A 27,670-nucleotide genomic window follows, 5' to 3' on the forward strand; every position below is an offset into this window, starting at 1 on the left:
CTGAAAAAATGGTTAAGGTGAACAGCTATTCATTAAGGCAGGTTTCCAGCAGTGGGCACAGCAGCAGTCGCATACTACAAGGGGAAGGAGATTAGATACTGGAAATTGGGACTAGGAAGAGGAGCAGAAGTATATGACGGCAAAATGGCGGCACTCAGCATGGGTGTGAAGATGGCAATCGACCTGTGTTCAAGCAGGCCATGGATAACCAGCATCCACTTCTTTGCAGACAACAGTAATAAGCAAACTATACCACTCAAGAGTCAACCTAATATCAGAGCTACGAGAGTAGCACCAACACCAAATCAACCCAAAAACTAGTAAACCTCCATGTAAAGTCTATCAATAACTCTACACACCAGGAAAGATTGCAAGGGTGGACTGCTTGGCAAAGGTTACGCACAAGATCACAGTCTCAATATTGTATGAAGTTCTTATGAAATCAATATGCAACTGCAAGTGTAAAACACCACAGCTATGGGGATTCTAGGGTTTGTAGGGGTTCTGTTTATTGTCCAGTGGACTAAGTGGGACTGTGAATTTCGTCTAGGGTAAGACTAATTCGAACGATTGGAGACTATTGCCCTCGACGGACACGAAAACTAAGTCCTCGGCAGACACGAACGCTAAGACCCTCGATGGATCACAAAACAGTAATCAAGACCTCAGCGGCCTACAGACGGATAGTTCTCAAGTTTTGACCTCGACGGTCTCGTATAGTTCAAATCAAATCTTATTGTATCACTGCACAATGACAGGGCAAATCTCTCTATTGGGTGTCAAGAGCAGCTACTCACGGGCAACCCACTCAGGACTTTCCTACGCACAGGTAGTACTCTTTTATCTACGGATACAGGAGCTGCTTTTATACTACTTCTACACTAGCTTTATAATCCTATCTCTACTTGTTTCATCTCTAAAAATAATGCACCGTAGCTACGAATCCATGCAGAATTTTATCAGTAGGGACCGCTACATGTGCAGAATCTCGTCTACAGAGCTTTTCCATATTCAAATCATATGTTTTGGACCAATCTGGACCGTTCTTCATTCTTGTTTCAGCATGTAGAATGGACCTACATAGGCGTACCATATGGTATTTCCTGCCTACGGACCTTATCCTGCATTTCGATGTTATCAAATCATATGGACTTTGTGTGTCCAAGTGGTTCCAGCATATGGATCCAGAGTTCTGAACTCCTGTAGCACATGAACAGTGCGGACTCTGAGATCTGTTGTTCCTCTCTGCCTGGTTCCTAGGTACTCTATCTGTGATCTGTATTATGTCTTTTTGTCTTTTCCTCAGATCGGGACTCGATCTACGGTCATATCAAATTTCTCCTAGTCTGTGTGGTCTTATGTCCGATTTCTTGTCAACTAAATCCCCCGTAGAAGTAGGTACTCCTAGTATGAAGGTCTTTTGACTCCATTAAGTTCTGTTACGAACGGTTCTGTGAAGACTACAAGTCTTCTAATAGTACAATCCCTTGATATACCAGTGCATAGTAGAATGTAGAGAGTAGAACTCGGTGAATTACTGCTTAAGTCCTCTGCTCATAGCGTTCTACAGGTTTCGAATGGTCATACAGTTTTCTGACACGATTTTCTGACACGATCTACGGCTCTCTCTAACTGGTCTAGCTGCACCTACAGCACATTCTACTAGCAGCACTAGCTTTAACTAGCAATTCGGGCTCACTCTAGTTCTTAATACGATAAATATCGCTCTGTAGCACGGTTTAAAGTGCAAAAAGCACCTTGTAGTATAGTCAACTAAGTCGCATTAACATCACTGGTCTCTATTCATCGGTTAGTCTCTTAGCGAGAACTCGTATGGTTCGGCGCATGGAATCCGATCCTCAATCCTATCCGAGAGCGCTAGCTCTCTCCGACCTGTCCGAAGACAGTCTCTCTCCGACCTGTCCAAAGACAGTCTCTCTCTGATGCTTGCACATGTTCAGACACCTCTCCGATCGCTTGCACTTGACTTCACCTTGTCCTTGGTCTTGGGCATGTTTTACTTCTTTCCGTAGCATCCGCTCAGTCCATATGAACTGCTAGTGCTCAACGCTTCGGCGTGCCTTTCTCTAAGTCTGTCTTTGTTCGAGAGTCTTCGCTCTCTCTCTTTAGGAGTCTGTTTAAGACTTCATCCCTCTTAGCTACGAGTCCAGTACTGAAGCATAAGCCTCAACCTAATATCCCTTAATCGCTTTGTGCATACTAGAGTACAGAGAGTGGTCTTTCTGAATAGTGACCGCTCGCATAGTGTCTTACAGTTTTCAGACAGCCTTACAGTTTTCAGGCTAGCTCTACGGAATGCTCTCTAGCTGTTTCTCAGCTGTACTAGTGTACTCTTCTAGTGGCCATAAACTTTAACTAGCAGCTCAGGCTCACTCTAGTTCTCATACGATGTCTATATTGTTCCAAAGCACTTAGTATATGTGCTGAAATGGACATAATGTAGCGTAGATGTCAAAAGTCACATTAACGGGTGACAAGATAGGAAAGGTACCTCAATGCCAATATCAATCTTCTAACAAGGATGGGATATATAGCGGTCTCTGTGTATAAAACTGCCAATATCAAATGTCAGTAATAACACTTGGAATGCCCTACTAATGGGACTGGAAAACGCACCTCAAGCACAAAGTGCGCAAACCAACCACACCAAAAGAGTGTTCTTAGAGTATGGGGTGGAGATTGGTATTCAAAGGCTTTAGTTTGCACTAAGAGGCACTAAGAAAGAGAGAATATAGGGATATTCAGTCTTTAAGGTTCAATCAAGGTTCTATTCCTTCTTATCAAATGACAAGACAAAACACTAATTCAATATTTTAACAATAAGGGTTCAACAAAGCTTTTCTCAAGACTTCGCGAAGTTCAAGTTCAAGTTCAAGTTCAAATTTGCGATCAGGTCCAAATGCAATTCCAATTCAATATAAGTCCAAATTGACTTCAAAATCCAAGTTCAATTCCAATAACAATCCAATCAAATCCAAATTGCAATAGGTCCAAATCAATCCAAACACAAACACCAAACTTTGACAAAGTGAGGGGCAAAGGTAAAATCCTTGAGCTAGTCCTAGTAGGTGAACTGCGTCTCCGCTCGTAGGCTGCTGGAGGGAAAATTCCTGCTACCCTCCCTCCTTATATACACTTTTCAAAATAAAAATAATAAAAGTCCGAGATATGTAGTAAACTTGAGAATAATAATAAAATCCCTTTCAGTCAAACAGAAACTTGCCTAATCAGGTATAATGCCAGAGATTGTGCCAGAAACCATGAATAAAAATAATAAGCCAAGAGTCCCCTATCTGTATCCATGTTACACTGACAGAGCCTAGACTTCCCAAGGTCTCCGAGTTGCCCACATATCCTTGGAAACATATCTCTTATGTCACCATTGTCCTGATGTCCTCTAAATAAGGAAAAGAACCAGTCACCGTCCTTGACCTATTTCCTGTGTTCCTGTCTCCAGTAACAACTGTCATGTCAACCTCGTGAGGTCTAGGTTTCCTTTGTTTTCGGAACATTGTAATCCTTTCCTTTTCCTAAAACTTATTTGATTTGGATGATTGCTCTCGAACTCCATTCTATATACATTTCATGTAACTATCTGTTCGTGAGAATGACTATGAACTCTCAGATCTCAAGCCTCTACCGCTCTTCTGGATATCCTGGAACATGAAGCTAGTTAATAACACGACCTTCAAACAACTCGTCCAACTTGTAGCGGGGGCATGAGAAATGGAAGGGGACATATCCTCTTTTGAAACTCTGCCAACTGTCCAAAGCTGGCTGGTTGTCAGCCAGTCCTTTCAAGATGTGTTGGTCGGCTTCAGCAACATCGTTAACGATGTGTTGGATAGCCTCATATTTCGTGACTCCAGATTCTTTCACGAGCATAGTCGGAAAGTTGTCTTCTTCTCCCGCGACCTCTTCTTTGTAAAGCGAAAGTACGTCACTGTACAATAGTGAATGAGTTCAGACGCAGGATGTTAGTTGAGTTCAAATGGATTGTACTTCACGCCAAGCATATAGACTACCAGGTGAGGTAAACATTGCATATACAATGCAACATCGATGTCCTTCGAGAATATCACCATCGCGTAGGCGACACAGGCACTGGACATATTCAACCGCCAGTAAGTCGCAAAACCGGGTGCCTTGAAGCTCTATTCGAAAGGTAAGGTAAGGATTAGAACGAGACATACAAGTCTAGACAACACACTGCGATCTTCCGAAATTCCAAGTCCATTATCAAAGAAGTTACAAAATCCAACGTCGATGTTACAATCAAGTTGGACTGTACTCGGTTATAATACTCGGAAGCATCCAGAAGAAGTTGGGCTAGAGCATCAAGGATGGGATCGCCCTGTGGGAGTCCTCTTGCAAATCGTTCATTGAAACCTTCCATCTGTTTGTTGTTCTCACAGAAAACATCATCCAGCACCACAGTAAGTACCCCATAAATGACAACAAACATTTGGTTATGTTTCGGAAGATGCGAGTAACACGTGAAGGTAAACTCGACCCCGACAGAGAGATATTTCTCCAAGTAGGGATAGAGAGACAATGGCAAATGGAATTTGGAGCTTAAAACTTCCTTGCAATCATTGTATAATTCCCCATCGAACAGAAGGTTTTTGAATGGGGTTTTGCATTTCCCAAGGAGCTCCTGGACTAGGGCCTTGATGGACGATTTCGTAGTATCAGATAATGATTCAGACGCCTAATGGGAGGGTTAGTTATAAGACTTGCTCTCGACAGCTGTTGGCTCACCGCTTTGTTTTCAGTTTGTGAATTGCTCATGTTGGCCAGGTACGTGAGAGGTAGTTCGAGTTTCGAGGTGCCAGGGTATGTGCAGGTAGAGCATTCGTCTTAAATACCAGTACCTTTGCCGAGCGGGGCCAGGGCCTAGGTTACCTTATTGAAGGTCATTGGGCGAATGACCTTCAATAAGGTTACATCTACATCAGCAAAATCCTGGCCACGCTGCAACGCCGATATCATGGATAGTGGCGCTTACAACGCCGTACTACGGGTAGTCTACATAGTGATAGTCTTGCGATCATGTCGCGATAGTCTTGCAACTAAGAATGGAATTCAAGACAACCCTCCCCAATGTCTACCATGGGATGTACAAACTTTTGAGAGTGTCGCAATATTATGGCAAGAGTATCAGCTCTCACTGAAAGCCGATACAACGTTCCCAAGCCGTTGTAAGGCAGTGAAAGGCGTAGTATACCGAGGCAAAGAGTTGTGGCCGTTGTATTAAGTTGTGGCTGTTGTATTAAGTTGTGGCCGTTGTGTTGCATTATAGACGTTGTGAGCAAGTACAGAATTACGATTGGTATAACTCGGTACAATGCATCCTTGAGGAATTAGCGCATTGGATAGGTAGTCTGGAATGGTCAAAAATATGATGGTCAGAACTAGTAGCATAGCGATTTGAGTGTAAAATCCACAAAAACGGGTCTTCAGATTTCTATAAAACACGCAAATACCAGGTGTAGTATCTACTCTGCGTCATAAAGTGGCATGCTGGTAATCGTTACCCCAGTCGGCTTCCTCGTCCTCATCATCTCCACTATCCTCGCCTGCACTACCCTCTGGGTTGCTCAAGACCCAGTCGCTATCTGATTCTGACTCTGAAGAGGCTAAACCTTGCGGATCAGACCGTTCGCTCTCGTCCTCATCGCCGTGATCAGTTTCCGCTGGTATCTCCTCACTGTCCGAGTCATAGGTTGGCAATGTTTGTTCGGGCAGGCCAGCGTCCTTCTCAAAGTATCTCAGATGCTCGTGAAATTGGACATGGCCGACGCCACCTCCCCGATACCGCATGACCATGTCTCTATCCACGAACCTGCCATCAAACAAGTCAGTTTTGAACCATTAATACACAGTAGGGACAATCTCACATGTTGACATAGTAGAATTTCCAGTCTTCCTCTTCACGTTCCCGCAATCCACGAGTATTCAAGGATTCTAGTTGACGTGCCAATGAGTAAGGTACGAGAGATGTAGCCTCATCTGCCGCTCCGTTATGAAAAGAGGGAATGAGATGGGATCCTCGTATAACGTCGGCTGGATTCAAGAACCCAAAAGCTTTGTGGTCATCTGGCTGAGGGAAAAACACACGATACAGTCTCTTGGCTTTGAAACCAGCCTTGTGAGACGTATCGAGTTCGTACCATCAAACCCAAATGAACTCCATGCGTCTAGTGATCGATAACTTGTTCGTTTGCAGTGATGGTGAAAGGCGAACATTCGCGTGGAAGATTCCAAGTACTTGCGTGTACTCATATGGATGAAGTTCTTCGTTTTTGGCTGCATTGGAGTTCAGCGTAATGACATCCGGATGGGTACGGATATTGATGGAATCTTGGGATCTGAGCCTGTCGTAGGTATTATAGTTGACGCGGAGAGTCCGATGGGCATAGATGCAATTGTTGGTAAACGAAAAAAGCATTCGCTCTTCGTCTGTGAATTCCGCCTTCGAATTGGGCCCTAATAGGCGATGAATGAGGTGGTCCTTCAGCTTGGGAACAAAGTCCTAAGTACGACGAATCAGTTGGCATTGGGCTTGAGGGTAATGCGCCGACACTTACCAAAAGTGCGATATCTTCATCTCCGTCTTCGTCCACCCAATCCAACTCTGACAAATCTACTCGAAACTCCTGCCCATTAGCAATGTGGTAACGCACAGAGGGGTCTGTCTTGGGCAACCGTTGGCGGCCCTGAGCAAGGTATCTCACCCTCTTGGGTTTTGTATTCCTTTTCTTCTGTTTCTGTACAGTAGGGATGTTGCAAGTGAGGACTTCGAGTGCTCGACCCCGCTGCTCGAGGCGAACGACTTGCGCAGTGTGGTTCTGCTTGTTGGTTCGCCGATAGAATTGCTTCACTTGCTGGTGCTGGCATTCGCTCTGTAGGGGGGGATTAGTCAGTGGCAGACGGTGGATGAGAGGGTGGGCAGAACGCGAACATTTCGGGTAGTATATGAATCAGTAGATCCATATTCCTTTATAGCCTGCGGATAATCTCCAAGGAAGTGTGTTTTTGCGGTTGACAGGTTGAACTGTCTTTTTTGTGCTGTATCGACCTTTTTCTTCTTCCCCTTCATTGACCCTGGCTCTGATCTATCAACTGCCTTGGCTCCAGACCTTTGAAGCAATGCTGCCTCACGACGCTGGCGCGTTGCCACCTCCTTGGGAGTCTCATGCATATTGAACTTTTTGGCAGCTGTTTGGAAGGATCTCAGAGTCTTGCCCAACTCTTTGGTGACCTCCTCAAGCGAAGCTACTGTTGAATCGGTGTGCAGACGGAGCTTGGCATATGCATGCCATGTGACAAGGTCGAAGAGGAGAGCCGGTATGAGATTTTCTGTCTTCTTTGACCTGATCTTCTCAGACTTGAACAAGCCTTCGAAGCACAGAATGGCACATTGTAGGATGTCCTCGTAATCACGAGCAGCCAGCTTCTTCATTTGCGAGACAATGTTGTGAAACCTCCGTATAGTATACCGCCCGAAAGTTGAAACATGATGATAGCGTTTGTCCAATACATCGACGGAACCGTCTTTGAGAGTGTAAAGCATGCGGATTAGATGTGTGAGGACTGCTTTCCACACCCCAAGCTCGAACTCGTGGAGCAGGTCTACCGTTAAGAGTTGGTAGACATCGAAGCCGAACTCCGAAAAGGCATTAACAACGGGTGTGAGGGATTTACCGTCGAGTAAATCCTTCACTACCGTACTCTCGACGCCTCGACCATCAACGAATATATGCCAACGCGCGGTTTTCACCAAGTTCTGGCGAGCTGTACTGTCAATGCGCCGCAACCTTTGGCGACGGTCCATATCAAGCTTCGTACCAAGCAGTCGTACCTGATGCTTTTCAATCAAGCAACGAACACAAAGGCAGGTACCTAAGTATTTTGTGCAAACAATGGCGACTTTTTCGGGGTAATCGGCTGAATAAGAGAAGAAATCGGGGAGAAATCGTCGAGAGATGTCGTCAAAGCATTCCAGTACGATGGAATTTTCGTAGGCATCCACGAAATCGTCGTCCATGACGAGTCTCCAGACTGCCTGCATAACCTCTCGTTTGAGTTGTCGCATAACGGCATCTGAAGGAGGTTGGTGGTACGCTTCACGATAAACATCGCGAGCCAAGTCGGCGATCTGGGGTATGTACGCAACATGATGAGCTGCATGGAATTTAGGATGTCCACATTCATACTTGCTGCAGTTACCGAAGTAGAGGTAGATGGGCCAGAGGGAGGCGGTGCCGAAGTTTGTGAGGTGGGTAGAGTCGGAAGCTAGCATCATCCAAAGAACAACCACCTCCAAGTTGTCGTCGAGCAAACCCTTCTCCTTTAGCCTCTCCACCTTATCGCGATCAATTTTCATTGCGCGATTTGACGTGTAAGCCTCCCCGTAGAGTCTCTGAACGCGTCCATTCCAATCCCAAAACTCTTTGAAGGGACGAACATGGAACTTCATGAACTCTTCATCCTTCACCATGGACTTGATGATGTCCAGCGGTCGCCGGTACCAGACATCTGTGATAACGAGTTGAGGGGCCATGTCCTCAGACTCGAATGTACGACCTTTACACGGCATCGGGATAGAAATCGTACCACGCCGCCAGACGTCACTCACTTCGAAAAGTAGTACGTGAAAAATTTTCGGCCTCGGTTTGGTAGGATCATCGTCACCAAGCGTTCCTAGAAACCTATCGAGTCTTTTCAACTCGCGTTGCGCCTCAAAGTCATCAAAATGACGGGGATCGAAGTCTGGCTGCTGGATCACTTCACTTGAGAGCCTGTTCAAGGAAGCTATGCTGATAGTTGTCTCCTTCGACGCCCAATGAGAAACAAGTCATGCAACATCTCTTCCCCAACCTCCATCATCAACATACGCATTGGTGAATTTATGGTAAGTTCTCGTTTGTTTTCATTTGTTTTCATATACTACATAGAGTAGATAGTACAATGAATTAAATTATCTCTTCTGAATGAGAGAGAGAGAAGAACGGGAGCAAATAGCCCCGTAATAAACGTTTTTTTGAGTCAAAAAAAAAAAGAAACAACCAACGAATGGTGCTGACAGTCGTTTTTACAGGCTCAGTCATTGCGATTTTCTCTGTGTAGTCACTTGTAGCCGTTCAAACGCCATGGTATGTCTCCTTCGCAGCAAAATAAAAAATATCCAATATACTCAAAATTTCCAGGCCTCAGACGCTCGTCGTTTCCTCGACATAGAAGCCCAGCAAGATAGTAGCGATTCCGATCCTGAAGAGTTTGAGGACGACGAACCGTTTGATGGTATGAAGGACAACTGTTCAATCTTGGACTTTCGTTGATAATCATTTGATTTCTTAGCCCTCCTCGATGATCATTCGGAGGAAGAAGGGAGCGAAGACCCTCCTCGCAACACGCATAGAGATGATGAAGAAGAGCAACCATTTATACAGTATCTTCAGGCCCGATATATCGACAAGACGGTATCGGAATCAGCGACTGGAGTTAGGGAAACGCGAATGCAGAGGCGACCGAACGATCCCGAAGGTCAAAAAGTGGGGAGAGTGAGCAGGACAGTGTGGATGAAAGAGAAGCTGAAGGAGCTCCGATTCGAGTCCTATGAGTTCGTTGTCGGTGAATGGGTACGCTTGCGGTCTGGGAAGTACAAGGGCGACGTAGCCTTAGTTACTGCAAAGCGAGGGAACAAGTACTCTATCTTGCTCGTTCCTTGCCTGGATGATCCAAACGAAGACTGCAAATCTCGCAAGCGCAAAAGAAGTCGAACGAGACCCCTTCCTGCGCTTTTTCAACCACGTCTGTTCCGGAAATCCACACCAGTCGATATCGCAGCCTCGCATTACGAATTCGGTGGAGATACATTCGTTCATGGACTACTCTCCACCACAGTCACAAAGACTAAACTCGAGTCTACTGCCACCATCTCTCCTCGTCTCGATGCTGGATTCAGCCGTTCACACCACCCTCTCATCAAGCAGTCTACTATGCCATATTCAGAAGACTGGCACTTTGCGGTTGACGAACAGATATCCCACTCCAAACCGTCTTTGATCAAATCTTGCAGCTCCTTCGTACGCCTGGATACAAGAATCAACCATACCCTTCCCCAAACTTGTACCGTTTCCTTTGACGATGGCGAATTCAGCCTCCCTGTTCGACAGGTTCGCAAGGCTATCGAGCCCGGAGACTTCATTCGCGTTATCGCGGATATAATCTACTAGTACCTAAATAAACGCATTTTTAACATTTTTATATATAATATAATCAAAATGGGAACATAATATGAGGATTAGAGCAAGCCCAAGCTGCTAGTCAAAGCACGGGTCTATTTGCGGGTTATCCGAAGTACAGAAAGTACAAAACACCCTATAGATGAGAGTCTTCGACGTTCCAAAACCTGTAGGAACTGATGAAGCAGCCTTTAAAAACCTTCGTTCATTTGGATAGGCCTCGTCTCACTCGCAATTACCTGTAGCAAACATGGGGACACTTGATTTTACTATCAATTTATTGATTTCTTCGATATTGGTTGAAAAGACGGAAACAACTCTTAGAAGTACATCTGGAAGTAACAATCGGACGGATCTAACTATCTAAAGTCCACTTCGGACTTAAGGAACAGAAACAATGCCGGTGGCTGTAACTTACAGCTGGAAACAAGAAAAGGGGTGGATGTCGACGATGTCCAGTCAGAAAGAACATTCTACCAGGAAAGAACCATAGGAACGATCCCTGGAATGTAGATCGAGCAGTTTTGGACTATTCCAGATCGGATAGAACAAGAGAGAACAAGGGAGCACATGGGGACTCACCTTGGAAACAAAAAGGGGTCAGGATGTATCCACATGCAAATGTCAAAGATATCCAACTCGGAACAGGAATAAAGAAAATATGAGGAAAAGGAATAAGGAATACTATATTCTGGACAGTTTTATATCTAATTGACATGTACTATACCTGATTAAGGGTACTTTGGTATCTCTGAAAGGGATTTCTCTATATTTTCGACTTTTACCATATCTTTGACGTTTGATTATTATTTATTCGAAAAGGCGTATATAAGGGAGGATGGTAGCAGCAGTATTTTCCCCAGTAACCTACGACAGAAGCCTAAGTGCTTTCACTAGGGGACTCTGGCTCATACTTTGCCCCACTTCTTCGAAGTTGGTGTTTGTATTTGGAAAAGATTGGATTTGAACTTTGAATTTGATTTGAATTTGTTGCCACTTTGGTACTTGGAAACTTTGAACTTGTAGAGTCGCTTTGACTCGAATTTGAATTGAATTTGATAGTTCTATTTGAACTTAGAAAGAATTGAACACCTCCTCGAAGTAGTGAACTTCGTAGAAAGCCTTTGTCATTTTGACTTGTGAACACAGAATTTGAATTTGTTTTGAACCATATAAAGCCCCACCCTTGAAGTCTTATCATAGAGTTCTCAGTAAACCTTGCTGAGAGCGTCCATTGATACCGACCTCCACAAATCAACTACGCTAATTGCTAGTGTTGGGTTTGGTTTTGCGCACTTCGTGCTTGGAGTGTGTTTTGCTGCACCTAGTAGTAGTTTTTAGTGCCGTTAGCGTCTTGAAGGGTTTCCATGCAGAGAAAGAAGGCCTTGTGTTTGGGTCTTCGGAAGGTATCTTAGAAGTCGCGCAAGAAGATGTTCACCGGACTAGGGTATGTTTTCTCTTGTTTTCTATGCTAAAATTTGAATATTAACATCTCCACAGTTCAAGGTCCATTCCAACTCTACTGAGGTCATCGCCTCCACAAACACCGATACACCTTGGGTAGGAGTGACTGTCAGCGTACAGCGCGGCCCTCATACCTACAGACGGTGTATCGTGAAGGATGTTGTGCGGCAGGAGCGAAGGGAGGGAAGACGCTTGATGCTGAGCGTCCACGTCCTTGAGCTGCAATGCCATGCGCTCCTCAACCACAATGATGTAGTTGAGTCGAGTTCGCAAATGAAGCTGTTGGACTGGCGACCTCTGAATGAGGTTCAAGAACGGATTTATGGTGTGGGACCCAAGATGTCAGTGGTGAGAGAGCCTTGGTTAGGGACGAGAGTGCGGGTCATAGATTCTCACTTCAAGGGCTCGACCGGTACAGTTCGCGCGGTTCTGTTGGACAGGTCTCCTGATCCCAAGTCTGGACTGCACCTGAAAGTTGAACTGGACCTTATCCAGGTGCATCAAAGTCAGGCCATTGAAGTCATCGACTACCTCCACGTCGTTGAGTTCAGTTCAAAGAAACACCTCAACGTCTGGCGCCCACTTGGTCGTAGCCACCAGTTCTGGCTTCCTCACGAAGGCCTAAAAAACCCGTTCGATGCCATCGCAGCTATCGCAGCCATTGACGTCTGGGATATCCCAACAAATCCTGAAATGCCGTCGCTCGAGGAGCTGATCAGAATGTACCGGGAGGGAGACGAGAGATGGAGAGGTCTGCTGGCGGGTACTCCTCCTGGTACTCCTCCTGGTACCCCCCTTCCATCACCCAGTGAATTGACGGGGGTGCTAGAGACAGGAGAAGATGCGTGGAATCCGAAAGCACGCTCTCCTGTAAGGGATCAAGTAGGAGATTTTCCACTATGGAATCCAAATCAGGAAGTCTCGGTGTCGTCAGCTGTCACCGCCTCTGCTGTAGATCCCGTTGACGCAGACCATGCAGCAGCAGCAGCTCCTCCTCGACACTGGATTATCCATCCAAAGTTGGTCGGTCTCGACGTTGAAGCGGCGGTAGACGGAACAAACACCTATGTAAGCGTTATTCGAAACCCCAACGGCGAAGTTGTACCACGTGTCAAAGTCAACGCGGGTAGTCAAGATCTCGAGGATCTCTCCAGGATTGAGCGGTCTTCAGACTTGATCAAGCCCAGCACCGAGAAGAGCTTGATGGTGGTGGTTGCCAGCGCATCTGAACACATCGGGAAGCTCGTGCGGCGCCTCTCCAACTTCTATCTTGGTGCGAAGCACGAGGATAAACACTGGATCATCGCCGGGGTTATCGTCAAGGATATAGGCACTGGCGATGAGGTTTTAACCGAAGAACGGCTCGAGTTGGATCCTAGATGCCATTTAGTGAGGGTCAAGGAGTCTGAAAAAGACAGGGCAAAGGCCAACAAGCTGTTGAAGCCTGTCCGAGACAATATCCTTCACAAGAACAACCGTAAAACGAAAATACGTCCTATCGCCTGATTTTCTTGTATTGTACGCATCTTGGACGGCCCATGTAACACATCAATCTTATCTTGTAGCTGTAGATCTATTGTATTTTTTATCGTTAATCTAGTGCTTTGTATACAGAGACTGCTCGAGTCTGACGGACGCGTGTACCAAACATACACAAATAGGCGCCTCTTTAAATTTGCATCGCCCTTTCTACATCTACCTTGTCTTCTACCTCTATCATCCTCTCATCCCTGTCTCCGTATTGTTCTCCTCTGATTTATGAGTCTTCTACTGATTTATTTCACTTCTAGATGCCTCCAATACGTACCAACAACAACGGAAATGGCAGTAACAACGGCAACGGCAGCAACACTCAACGTGATCGACGGCTCAATCACAGTGATCGGCGACCTACGGAAGAAGAGATTCTGAGAAGGCGGGCGAAACAAAAACGAAAGGTGTTCAACGTATGGGCGAGGAAAGTTAAGAAAGGGTACGTCTCAATGCTCGCATGGTCGCTTGTACTGATACATAGCCTAGTGTTGCGAACGCATTGAGTCCATACAAGGATTGCGGGACATGGTGGCCGCATGGAATCGATGTATTTACTCAATCCGTTGACAGCACTCTGCGCTATGGCATCAAGGAAGAGCTCGTCGCCGAAGGCGTCCTACTGTGTCAAGAGCCGGTTGATGATCCCAACGACAATGGAGAAGACGAAGATAATGATGATGATGAGGAGGAGATGGATGTTGAGGGTGTTGACAAGGATGTTGACGACTTGTTCTCTGTTGGAAACAATATGTGCGCATATATATGCGTTCTTTTTTTACTTATTGCTAACATACATCCACAGGACCGCGGCTGAAAAAAGGAAGCTCACCTCAACTTACAAGCAATGGAAGGGACGTTACCCCAAGCTACACGGCCAACTCAAGTCCTGCCTCGAGTACGGCGCCATTGACGTGTTCAAGAAGCTCACAAAAATGGTACGGCAATTTTACATCTTTTGCTTTGTCCTAACTATACTTCTTTAGATCACCAATTCTTTCTATGCTGCAAGGCGCAACGACACACATCAACTGAAACAGAACATCGTTCACCTGATTGCCAACAACCTGCAGCAAACGGTTATCGACGATAGCATCGTCAAACCCGCTCTCAAACCCGCCCTCAAATCAATCCGTGGCCACAACCACCCCATGACCACGGCCTTGCTTTGCCCCTCTCAACACATGGCAGAATTGATCGACCGTCCAGAGACGGACGATACTCGTAAACAGTATGTGTTTCTTTGTTTTGTGCTCACTTGACTTAACGTTTGTCTTTCAGATTGATATTGAAGCTCCAAAGACAGGCAATACAACTTCATTGTACTCAATTGCCCGCGTTTCTTTTCGATTACTCGAAGTACAGGCTACCCTCTCCAGCCGCCGAAGATGGCGTTGTTGTTGCCCCCAATCAAGACAACTCCATTTTCCGAGGGTTTCTTATTGTAAGGGTAAGCTGTCGCCGGTTGACTGTTAGTTATAAGCTAAAATCTATTGTAGGCCTTCAGAGTTCTATGGTTGGTGCCAACCGCTGCCACCGAGTGTCCCGGCAAAGCCACTCGTGCTGGCAATGCTAAGCTGCACAACCTAACCTCGGTCACTGAGCGTACGCTTGCTTACACCGTTGCCCAGGTACTCTCCCTCTCAAGTTCCTCCATCTCGCTGACAAGAACCCTTCAGATCTGGTTCGCCCTTTCTTGTGGTGAGGAGTGGCATCCCGTGGTGACTGGCTTCGACCTCAAACGCTTCTACTACCTCATATGTGCCATGCTTGATGCCATGCCTCCAGGCAAGAAGGCGGCATTGTTCGAGTATCTGAACTCGTAAGTCTCATTTCTTTAAGCTGGACTGCTTCTCACCCTAGTAAACAGGCAAATCTTTGCTGTCAATTATGATGAGGACGAGAGTCTTGAAGTCGACCCTGAAAGCGAGATCGGGAATATGATTGCGGGTTGGCGTGCCAGTAGCGATGTCGATGGAGTTAGCAACGGCGGATACGACAACGATGCTTCCACGTCCACGTAGAACTCCCCCCTTTTTTCCTCTTCTTGTGCTTTGCTTGCTTGCTCTGTAGAATGTGCTGCTAGTGCTGCTAATGCTACCTGTGTTTCTATTGTTTATTTTGTGTGGTTTTTGAGTGGTGTGATTGAGGAAATATGAGAAATTGCGGTTCACATTCGTTACATAGTCTGTAATGCATCGGGTTGCACGATACTAGCTATCATACAACGTTACTCGCTGTAAGCCTTGCCTTTCATTCTCATTCCCTTAACGCGTTGCTACGCTCACAATTCATTGCCAGCCCACCAGTTCCATAAATCACGTATGTTCTTCTACAAACCAACGAACTCGCTGCGACCCTCACCTTTCGCTGTCAAGTTACCTACTCGTTGTAATTCCCAGCATGCTTCACTCAGTCCCACAATTGGCTGCGAAGCTCTGGATGTGCTGCGACGCTCACTATGCCTCACAACGCCTCACAACCCTCCGCAAACACCCGGAATGGGTAGCAACTCGGTCAAGCCACTGAAACCCCTACCACACTTCATTACGCCCTACAATGCGCTGCAACCGGCCACAATTCGTTGAAAACCGCCTCGAGTGTGACAACGAATCGTTCCATAGGCGACAGTCTTGCGACTACGGTCGCGACACTGTCACGATAGTCTTACAAACCCTGGAGTTATATTAAAAGGGACTGCCACCCGGTACCTCGGATCGTGGTTTATACAAGGGATCCTGACGTATATAACGGAGTGGCAGCGTGGCCGGAAATTTGCTGATGTAGAAGCATGATATGACTCTGTCTCGTTATCGGGTATTACCCAGGCTGTTTTTAACGTTATGCCTCACAAGGCCTCGTATACTGCTCCTAGGCTTTTTCTGCAACGTATTAGGCGAGGAAAACCTACGGGAAGTTCAGGTATTGTTGAGGAGCTCGGGAGAAATCGGTGGCGTGCTTCTCGGCCTGATCCAGTCAAAAGTTCCGCGTGAGAGCGTGAGACCGTCTCATTCTGATCTCAACAGTCTGGCTCGTGCTTACCACTCCTGTAAGCCTCAAATAGACAAAATCCGAGTCTCAGAACAATACAATTAGAATTGTACTAATTTTTGACAGAAAAGCACGCACAAGGGGGAGGGCATGCCTTTGACACTCCGTCGATTCCGGCCCCAAGTCCTGATTAGCCTATGTCGCATAACTGTTAGTACACTTCTAGACGCAAGGTTAACCCTAGTGAACTTGAAGGGCATTCGCCCAATGCTCAAGTGAAAAGTGCAAAACGAAAAGGGCCCGGCAAAGTTAATGCATATTGAGTTCCTCGTCGGGTCTGCTACTAGTGAAACCTTTGCAGACCGTCTCCGGTTGGTTTGCCAATGCCGAGTCGGAAGGGAAAGCATTCGGCGATGACTATTCGATTAGTATGATTGCTCTCGAACTCCATTCTATATACATTTCGTGTAATTCCTCGTTTCGTGGGAATGACCATAAGTATCATTATGGACTCACAAGCTTCAGCCGCTCTTCTGGATACCCTTGAACGTGAAGCTGATTAATGAAACAACTCATCCAGCTTGTAGCGGGGGCACGAGACATGGAAGGGGACATATCCTCTTTTGAAGCTCTGCCAACTGTCCAAAGCCGGCTGGTTGTCAGCCAGCCCTTTCAAGATGTGTTGGTCGGCTTCAGCAGCGTCGTTAGCAATGCGTTGGATAGCCTCATACTTCGTGGCTCCAGATTCCTTCGCGAGCATAGTCGGATAATTGTCTTCTTCTCCCGCGACCTCTTCTTTGTAAAGCGAAAGTACGTCGCTGTACGATAGTGAATCAGTTCAGACACAGGATATTAGTTAGAGTTCAAATGGACCGTACTTACTTTAAGCCGAGCATATAGACTACCAGGTGAGGTAAACATTGCATATACGATGCGACATCGACGTCCTTCGGGAATATGAACATCGTGAAGGCGACAGCAATACCAGTCATATTCAACCGCCAGTAAGTCGCGAAACCGGGTGTTTTGAAGCTCTATTCGAAAGGTAAGGATCAGAACAAGACATGAGTCTAGAAATCTCACTGTCATCTCCCGAAATTCTATGTCCATAATCAAAGAAGTTACAAAATCCAACGTCGATGTTACAATCAAGTTGGCCTGTACTCGGTTATAATATTCGGAAGTATCCTGAAGAAGTTGGGCTAGAGCATCGAGGACGGGATGACCCTGCGGGAGTCCTTTTGCAAATCGTTCATTGAAACCTTCCATCTGTTTGTTGTTCTGAGAGAAGCAATCATCCAGCACCAGGGTAAGTACTGTATAAATGACAACAAACACTTGATTGCGTTTCGGAAGATGCGAGTAACACGCAAGGATGAACTCGACCCCAACGGAGAGGTATTTCTCCATGTAGGGAAGAGACAATGGCAAATGGAACTTGGAGTTCAGAACCTCCTTGCAATCGTCGTACAATTCCCCTTCAATTGACGGAAGTTTCTCGAACGGGGTTTTGGATTTCCCAAGGAGCTTTTGGACTAGGGTCTTGATGAACGATTTCGTAGTATCAGACAATGGTTCAGACGCCTAATGGGAGGATCAGTTACAAGACTTGCTCTCAAGGGCCATTCGCTCACCACTTTGTTTTCGGTTTGTGAATTGTTCATGTTGGCCAGGTGAGACGTAGTTCGAGTTTGGTGCTACGTATGTGCTGCCAGAGCATGCATCTTAAATACGATTGTGGTGAATTTGGTTGTTCCTTGCTTGAGATTGAGTCTCTCCCAGATAAGAAAGCCGCCACGCGGAAGCGGAGCGTTGATCACGACGGGCACAGGTACACGGAACTGGTCAAGGATAGAAGTGTGAGCGCTTGAGCGGTCGGTCCGATTCCATCGTAAGTGTGATGCTCCAGAAAATTGGCCGTCTTCGGATCCGAGATGCATACCTATTCTTGTCAGCACGAGTTCTATCCGGTAACTCCAACTTCACTACAGAAGACCGGCGTCGGTAAAATCAGGATTCAGTAAAGATACGACTTAAAATAACGATGACGCACATTCCTGTAAGCCCATTGTGGAGCAACTCTGGTACCGTACATGTATTCCATCTACCAATGTCATGACAGAACGCCATAGTACCTAGAGTGAGTCAACATTCAGGCCTTCGAGTCCCAAGGAGCCCCACAAAGAGATCGTCGAGCTTCATTGCCAAAAAAACTCCAAAGGTCCACCCTTTCAGAATAACCTAATCCTTGCTTTCGGCTCTTGCCAAACCAACCCATAGCTGGCTTTCCCCCGCCAAGCTTCATGTATAATACCATTGGCGGTGGTCAAAACCGAGGTGACCGCCTGGTAAATCGAAAGATAGATAACTCGGCATAGTCCCACATGGGAACCACCGGCACTCACGATCAACCTGTGGCGAAGCCCCCACCAAGTGGCGAGGTCTCCACCAAGTCCCCATACATTCGTTCAAGATGTCGGTCGTTCGTGTAAGCCTAGCTGTCATAGCTTTCGACGGCTCAAGTGACATTCGGATAAAACTGAGGTCTCGCCGAGGGTCAGAGGACATCCAAAGACCTCAATACAACTCATAGGCAACATGGACTGCCAATGGGAGAATCGACAATGGCACTCTTCCTCCACTTCGACACGATGGCAATTGACAGCGGAGGATGATATACAATAGATCGATGTCATAAGAACGTAGTTGAAACGCGGAGCCTGGAAACTTAAGTGAATGATAATCCAGTTGAAAGATATGGACGCACCTCATCCCGAAATAGACAACAAATAGATGGACGTTCAAAAACAAGCGCAGCATAGCTGAAGCTTCAAATCCAGGCTCGTAGGCCTAACATGATAGTAGAAGAGCACTGTAGAAGGGCTGTGCGAGGCGAGCTCGGTAAACAGCTTGCTTCCACGGTGGGACAATGTCGAACAGCAACAGGTGGCGTGTGACGACATAATACGGCTGGCGGGTCGTGCCTGCTGCGCAGATGCGTCGTGTTCAGCCAGACTCGTAGCCGGAGGAGAGCAGAGTCTCTCAAGAGTCAAAGTAATCGCCCATCGCGAACCATATCTTCGGTCCAAAACCCCATCACAGGGAGAACTTTAACGAATCTCTGACTCTTCGTCTCGACACCCGACCCTGCGTCCCCTGACGAGCGCAGAATTCGATCACAGAACTTGAGTTTTGATGATATTCGCATCTTTCAACGCGTTCTGCAAAATCGTTTCCTTTACAGCGCTAAATACCAGTCCAAACACCAGTCTGGTGTTTGACGTATCGGTCGCTTGAGTGAGACTAGGTCACGCAAAGACAGGGGCGGTCAGTATCGTCAAAGCAACGACAGAAGACGATAGCTTACTGGGGAAAGACACTAAGCCTGGCCCTATTTGCTTGCATAAACCTCCATAGAATAAACTTCGTTGCCTTGTTGACATCGTTTCCCCCAGTGTACTCGGGAAAATATCTCTCCAACGGCACCTTTGGCAATTTTTGCTTGAAGACATCTATCTTGTTCAGGAAGAGGATGATTGACGTTCGAAGAAACCAGCGCGCGTTGACGATGGATTCGAAGAGAATGAGGGTTTCACTCATTCGACTTGTGCCCACGACTTCAAAATCGGCCTGGTCGTACTCGCTCAATGCGGCACAAAAAATTATGCTAGTGACGGATTCGAAGCAGTGGATCCACTTTCGATGTCCAGATCGTTGCCCACCAACATCTAACATGTGAATTCTGAGGTTTTCGTGAGGCACAAAATTGTGACCAGATGCATGGGGAAACGTACGATAATTGGCCCATCGTAAAGCGGGTCTCGGAAATGGCAGTGGTCCTCTGTCGTGCCTTCAGCACGTCCGTTTCGCTGGGAATGTATTGTGGAGAACCGATTCTAAGCACTTCAGAAAAAAAGCTGTAGAGAACATCAGTCGTAGATTGTGAAAAGGAGTGCACTACGCACTAGAACGCGCTATCCATTAGATAGAATTCACTTCCATGCTCATCCATAATCTTGGCAACCACAGGGTCCTGCCAGAAATGATGTATCGCTTCAGCAATTTCAGGACTGAGAACGGATGCATTGCTCTTGTCGAGTTCGTAGTTGGCGATCTTGTCCGCCAAAGCCCTATTCGAAGGGGTTTCGCAGTCGAGTGTGAGCTTCCTCATCATAATGATAATCGCTTGAGCAGAGTCGACCAGGTTTCGGTACACGATGGGTGCATACATCGCCAGCTCAGAATCGGAGAAGCCGTTGTCATGATTAATGCGCATTTGCTTCACGACTGTTGATTTTCCTGAGTCGCCAGGACCTACAAGGCAGAAATTAAAAGGATGAATATGCAACCAAGTTGAGAAAACAGAGGCTGACCAAGTAAAAGAATCTTACATTCGCGCCTGAACTGTTGAGCGTCCTTCTGCAGCTGCATGTCGATAGCATCGCTTCTTTCCTTCACTTCTCCCTCTGACCGCGACATAGAGTAGCCCATTCCTTAGTGTCTTTCTACGTTAAGAGCGAGTGTTTGAGCTCGCGGCACTGGTCTTAATGACGTGGGAGATTGAAGAACCGTGGGTAGGGTCATGTTCGCCTTTGTTAGTCACTTTTTCACGTCAACGGAATGAATAGCTGTTCACCTTGACATTTTTTTCGGTCTAATCATTCCTCGTTGCTGTCGGTCGATTAACCTCAACACATGATCGAAGGGCGGCGTCGCTGAGACCCTCATCTACAGGGAGACGACGATATGGATTACGCTGTCGAAGATACAATTTGTGCTGTGTCTGTTGTTCATGCTATGCAAGTTGCGCTTTGCTGGACGGGGAGGTGTCGCTGTGATTGGAACAAGCTTATGACCCGGCCCTTTGTGCCGAGTTTTTTTGCATGTTTATACACCTGCTTACTTGTGCTCTGTAGGAGTTCTGCAGGTAGTGAACAGCATGAATCACCCATGGGGGGAAAGTTTGTGTCCCTTGGCCCACTGTATTCATATCACATGACCTGTTCTGTGAACATCCTGTGTCAGAGGCGTAATTACACCTGTCCTACCCGTTACCCATGGAAAAAAGTATGGTGGGTATGGGACTTGTACAGGGTGACTAATCCATTCCAGCCCCATCCCATGCACAGGAAAACCCACCAACCCGTGCTGTTCCAACTTCCCTATCTGTAGGTATGGCCATGCTCTATCCCATTTTACAGGTACAAACCCATGGGGAAAGTATTCTGTGCCAAATCAGTACATGTTGTATAGTGGGTGACATAAATAGCAGGTGGAGGACTTGTACTGTGTACAGAACTTTGTACAGGGTGGCCTACCCCATTCCCTCCCTGTCCCATGCACAGAAAAACCTGTAACCTGTGGAAAAACAGTACAGTTAGAGAAGGGGAGAGGAGACAGTGAGAGATGACAAATTATTACCAAAAAAGTGTGTGGGAATATAAAAGTTACATCTCATAACAGTTGAAGTATAGATGCATGTCAGATAACAGTAGGAATAAATAAACAGGAACATGAAAAATACTACGTTACTGTAGCTCAAAGGGAGGGGACATTGTCGTGCACGCAGGAAATTTCGATCTCCGCTTTAATTTACCCTGGTCCTGTCGCATAGATCATTTTTTGGAGATAATCGCTGATAATCGCTGATAATCAGGTCTCTTTGTCCCATTATATATAGGATCCCAGGACCAAAGGATTGGGTCAGGGCCGTCAGCTGCTGACGGCGCAAAATCCGATTTATCGGCAATTTCCGACCTGCATCTACCGCCGTCCATTCCTAGGGCGTTATTAGTCTTGAGCCAGACCTTCTAGTAGAGTGGCAGTGTAGTTTCCTTTTATGGTGAATTAAGCTTGTTTATCTGTTGTTTGTATTATCTGTCAGGATGCACACTCTAGAAGGTCTGGTGCAATTTAGGCGGGCGACCCTCCCTCGGTGACATTCGTCACATTTTCCTCAGCCTTCCATGCAAAAACTGTGTCCAGCTGAAACATCTATGAGTAGTTGGGCATTATGACAGCATTCCCGGGCATTCAGAACTGACGAAAGGTACGACTAAGTGCAAATCAAGAGCATTGGCGGATGGGAGGTTGTGACGAATGTCACCGAGGGAGGGTCACCCGCCTAAATTGCACCAGACCTTCTAGAGTGTGCATCCTGACAGATAATACAAACAACAGATAAACAAGCTTAATTCACCATAAAAGGAAACTACACTGCCACTCTACTAGAAGGTCTGGCTCGAGACTAGGGCGTTATAACAATATATACTGGGCTATTCGGACTTGTGAGGCAGGTAACTTGAAGCTGATACAGTGTCGACGACTACCAAGGTGGAAGATTTTTGGGATATACGTGATTGGGCTGTATCTTGCCGTATTACAATGAGCTTCTGTCAGAATTCCAACATGGCATTCCTTGTCGTTCCCTAGAAACACTGGAAATAAGCATTCTCTATTCATCCGAGTGAGCATAGTTCCCCGCACTGTTGCGCCAACTGAACTATATAGCGCTCATTCCAACTTGCATCCTGTTCTGCGTTTGCCCACAAATTTCAAAACCCAAGGCAGGGATTTGTGCTTTGAAACGGTAATTGATAAATCACCATGTATGAGGACAGGGTCGTCAAGGCACCTTCAAATTATTTTTGTCGTTCATGCTAAACGGCTATCTTTCAATTCGCTGGTGCTGAAACTGACTCCGATGGCACTTGGATGTGTAAATGACATGGGAGATTGTTGGTCACTTTGGTCACTTTTTCACGTCAATGGAATGAATAGCTGTTTTTTTTTTTGTTTCTCTAGTTTAGTGTGGTACAAGTAGTCTAGTACTAAGATGCAGGGGCACATTCTGCACCGATTGCCTTCTGGGAGTTGTCACGAATCGAATCGTTCACTTTCCAGGGCATGTCCAGCTGCAAATAATCCCCAGAAATCGATTTTTGGGCATACTGGACATCATTGCCATATTCACAGTCATTCCAGTTATTCACAGCCATTCCAGTCATTCCCAGTCATTCCAGTCATTTACAGTCATTCCATGATTATTCCATCTTATTTCCTATTGGCTAAGTCTTATCCCCATGTAGATAGCTCAGTAGTATATAAACCCACCATTTATCTAGCTTTTTCCCCAGCCTTGTAATTTTAAACCCTCCGTTTGTGTTTTGTCTCTTGTGCTTTCTGCTTTTCTCTCTCTCTCCTCAGTGTTCCCAAGTGTTCCCCAAATATTCCAGTGTCCTCAGCCCCAGTATCTTTTCTAGTGTGCTACAAGCACTTTCAAACTCCCTCCCAGTATTCTCCAGCAAGTGTTTACCATCAAGTAAATCTTGTCGCCTCGGTGGTCCCTATTGTTTAGCTTGCCACATAAGCCTTAAAACCCCACTAGTTGGGTGCAGTGGTTCTAAGGTTGAACGGTTCGTTTCAGGAGTTCTTTTCAGTGCCTGTCATGGCAGCTTCAGTGTAATCTGTAGCTTGTATGTGGAGATTATCTGTTGTAGGTTTCTTTTCCTTTGAATCGTGCCATTTTCCTTGGCCACATTTTGTCTCTTCGCACTGCAGTGCACGCATATAATATCCCATAACCCATATCCTATACCATAGATCCGAGGAGTCCATGTAACGTTCTCATAAGAATGGTCAGTAATACAAGGGGGGGCGGCTTATAAGCCAGATCGATTAACATCATCTGATAGTCCTTGTCATTCTAATAGTACACTGGGCCCAGCCAGTTTATAGGATATAGATAGCCACTGTTCGGTAACGGCACTAAGAACTACTACTAGGTGCAGCAAAACACACTCCAAGCACGAAGTGCGCAAAACCAAACCCAACACTAGCAATTAGCGTAGTTGATTTGTGGAGGTCGGTATCAATGGACGCTCTCAGCAAGGTTCACTGAGAACTCTAAGATAGGACTTCAAAGGTGGGGCTTTATATGGTTCAAAACAAATTTAAATTCTGTGTTCACAAGTCAAAATGACAAAGGCTTTCTACGAAGTTCACTACTTCGAGGAGGTGTTCAATTCTTTCTAAGTTCAAATAGAACTATCAAATTCAATTCAAATTCGAGTCAAAGCGACTCTACAAGTTCAAAAGTTCCCAGTACCAAAGTGGCAACAAATTCAAATCAAATTCAAAGTTCAAATCTAATCTTTTCCAAATACAAACACCAACTTCGAAGAAGTGGGGCAAAGTATGAGCCAGAGTCCCCTAGTGAAAGCACTTAGGCTTCTGTCATAGGTTACTGGGGAAATACTGCTGCTACCACCCTTCCTTATATACACTTTTTCGAATAAATAATAATCAAATGTTGAAGATATGGTAAAAAGTCGAAAATATAGAGAAATCCCTTTCAGAGATACCAACGTACCCTTAATCAGGTATAGTACATGTCAATTAGATATAAAACTGTCCAGAATATAGTATTCCTTGTTTCTTTTCCTCATATTTTCTTTATTCCTGTTCCGAGTTGGATATCTTTGACATTTGCATGTGGATACATCCTGACCCCTTTTTTGTTTCCAAGGTGAGTCCCCATGTGCTCCCTTGTTCTCTCTTGTTCTATCCAATCTGGAATAGTCCAAAACTGTTTGATCTACATTCCGGGGATCGTTCCTATGGTTCTTTCTTGGTAGAATATCCTTTCTGACTGGACATCGACGACATCTGCCCCTTTTTCTTGTTTCCAGCTGTAAGTTACAGCCACCGGCTTTGTTTCCGTTCCTTAAGTCCAAAGTGGACTTTAGATCGTTACATCTGTCCGATTGTTACTTCCAGATGTACTTCTAGGAGTTGTTTCTGTCTTTTCAACCAATATCGAAGAAATCAATAAATTGATAGTAAAATCAAGTGTCCCCATGTTTGCTACAAGTATTTGCGAGTGAGACAAGGCCTATGCAAATGAACGAAGGTTTTTAAAAGGCTGCTTCATCGGTTCCTACAGGTTTTGGAACGTCGAAGACTCTCGTCTATAAGGTAATTTATACTTTTCGTACTTCAGATAACCTGCAAATAGACCCGTGCTTTGACTAGCAGCTTGGGCTTGCTCTAATCCTCATATTATGTTCCCATTTTGATTATATTATATATATAAAATGTTAAAATGTGTTTATTTAGGTACTAGTAGAGTTTATCTGTGATATCGGGTCATCAGATATCTGGTATCTAATCGTAAATTCGCTTCTTGATAGTTCTATCTGGTCCAAAACATCCCAAACTGGATCAGGTGTAGTCACACTGTTACAGCAGTACCTTGTGACAAATGATAAAATAGAAATAATCCAATTTAAGAGTACTACTATAATGCCATGAGCACTACAAATATTTCGAATTTATTTGTGAGAAAATTCGAGGCCCAAGAGTGTCAAGAACATGGTTTTGGGGTGGTGAACCTGTTTTAGTGCTCGGCAAATTCTGTTTCTGGAACATGTTCTTTGGCTCAAGCACCGGCTGGGTGCTGGGCGCTTGGTATTTGTTCCAGAAAACTTTTTTTTTTTGACGATTACTCTCAGCTTGACAACCAGTGGTAACCTCACCGCTTATAATGGTATACCCAGAGCTACCAAATCTCTTTTTTTGTGATTTTTACCTTGTAATTTGAAAAAGTCAGATTGGAACTCATTAAAATGCGAGTGAGGTTCAACTTTTACCACTGTACCTTCAACTTCAATCGTGTTTAGTGTCTCTGCCCCAGCTTGAAATGGGGCTTGTAGCTTCCAGAAATGTAAGCTTCTAGAAATATATAATGTGATCCCTTACCTTGCACACTTATGGGACGCGTGCCAGTTCTTATAAGGCAAGAAGCCAGTACAGAAATAGTAGGTCCAGCTTGGGTCCAGCATGCTTATAAGAAAATTATAGTGGAGCAATGCACAGCTAGCTTATAGGATAATGTGCAGTAAATGTCAGCCAGTACACCCTGGGCGACGCCATACAAATCTTATAAGCAGGGTCAGTATTACAGCAAATCCTATAAGAACAGTACATGGACTGTTGTAGATCCAATACTATACTTCCGTTGTTTTGAGGGGGGTGACTGTGGCAATGTCAGGAGGGTGAACCACCTATGCATATGCCGGGCCTGTTACATCCATGCCAGACCGATCCGGACCGACTGGTCACAATCACTTTCATTCTATTCTTACTTACTCCACTTACCTTAATCTCCGTACTCCCCATTAAAGCCTAGGCCATAGGCTTGGGAGTCGGCAGTCCGAATGCGGATCCGACTACTGGATCCGTCTCGGACCTTGTACATTTCTATCCTATATAAGATGTACGACTTAGTAGTTACATTCTTTAGAATTAAACTCGACTCTGGTTTCCCAGTGACCTGGTCTAAGGCAGCTTGACTCAGGGAGCTGTTGTCCAATAACTTCGGCTACTGTCAAGACTCCGTCATTCTCTTCACTATCTCCTTCGTTGTCCTCATCGCTCTCCGACACACTCCGATCAACTCCGGTTTCTTCCCTCTCCCCATCTTAGATCATTCCTCTTCTAGTATATCCTTCAGTACATATCTTATATCTTATCTTATCATTTCTCCCTTTGGTTCTGTTCGGTTCCAAGTCATTCTGCATGTCCTTAACAGGGCCTTGAGCCCTGATGCTGAGGATAGCATATGCCTAAAACAACCCAACACCCACATAGGGCGTACTCGGAGGGGTACCAAACCCCGGACCTACTACGAGATCATACTCCAGACTGATGCTGGCGGACCATCCCACGGGCCTATCAGCAATAGAGGATGACAAGAGCTGGCGACCAAGGAGAATGAATAATGATGATGTCTGGTATCGTGAATATCCGTGAACTGTGTGGTGAACCGTACGACGAACTGTACTCCTATAATGAGAGTAGACCTTTGGCGATGAGAGTGTCCTATGATGAGGACCGTATCCTCACGAGCCGGTATTCCAATGACAACGAGAGCATATGATAGATGGTACCCAACATACACCAGTGTAGTGTACCACATACCTGTAACCTAATCCATGCATACCCCATCCTGTACTCTAACATGGGAGAAGGGACTCTAGGATGAGTCTGGACCACAATTAGACAGTGAGTCTCCTAATAAAGGCGACCTGGACAACGTAGAGCGACAGAGTGAATGGGGCAGAGGTGAAAGGTAAGGATGGGAAAGGATAAGGGAGGACCAAGGATAAAGGACAGAGGACAAAGGAGATCAAATTCTAGGGAACTATCTACCACTAAGTACTCCTTATATATCTATCTAATAGAAAGGGTTGTACTCCTATACCAATGACCCCTTCTCTAAGATTAGGAGTACTCTCCTATGAATTGACCCATTTCATATGATATCTCCCTTGATTGTACGCCGAGTCCAACTGCAGTTGACTGTATAGGCGGAAAAGTCGGCAGTAGGTACTACTCCTGGTTCAGTTCATGAC

General features: G+C 45.6%; 3 protein-coding genes across 3 annotated transcripts; all 3 read right to left on the bottom strand.

The window, feature by feature from the left end:
- Positions 1–3,690: 3,690 nt before the first annotated feature.
- E1B28_001858 (uncharacterized protein) lies at positions 3,691–4,812 on the bottom strand (the record flags this gene model as incomplete). The annotated part of the gene is made up of 4 exons (XM_043147831.1): positions 3,691–3,964; positions 4,024–4,175; positions 4,232–4,732; positions 4,783–4,812. The coding sequence occupies 4 exons, from the start codon at positions 4,810–4,812 to the stop codon at positions 3,691–3,693; spliced, it is 957 nt and encodes a 318-aa protein (XP_043016545.1).
- Positions 4,813–16,815: 12,003 nt separating this feature from the next.
- On the bottom strand, positions 16,816–17,920 carry E1B28_001859 (uncharacterized protein; the record flags this gene model as incomplete). Its single annotated transcript, XM_043147832.1, has 4 exons — positions 16,816–17,074; positions 17,139–17,290; positions 17,340–17,840; positions 17,891–17,920. 4 exons carry the CDS (start codon positions 17,918–17,920, stop codon positions 16,816–16,818), a joined length of 942 nt encoding a protein of 313 aa, XP_043016546.1.
- Positions 17,921–19,432: 1,512 nt separating this feature from the next.
- Positions 19,433–20,747, bottom strand: GPA1_3 (guanine nucleotide-binding protein subunit alpha; the record flags this gene model as incomplete). The annotated part of the gene is made up of 5 exons (XM_043147833.1): positions 19,433–19,559; positions 19,624–19,998; positions 20,051–20,173; positions 20,222–20,570; positions 20,648–20,747. 5 exons carry the CDS (start codon positions 20,745–20,747, stop codon positions 19,433–19,435), a joined length of 1,074 nt encoding a protein of 357 aa, XP_043016547.1.
- Positions 20,748–27,670: the final 6,923 nt, after the last annotated feature.

This window comes from Marasmius oreades, chromosome 1 (assembly GCF_018924745.1).
Source record: "Marasmius oreades isolate 03SP1 chromosome 1, whole genome shotgun sequence".
Taxonomy (NCBI): Eukaryota; Fungi; Basidiomycota; class Agaricomycetes; order Agaricales; family Marasmiaceae; genus Marasmius; species Marasmius oreades.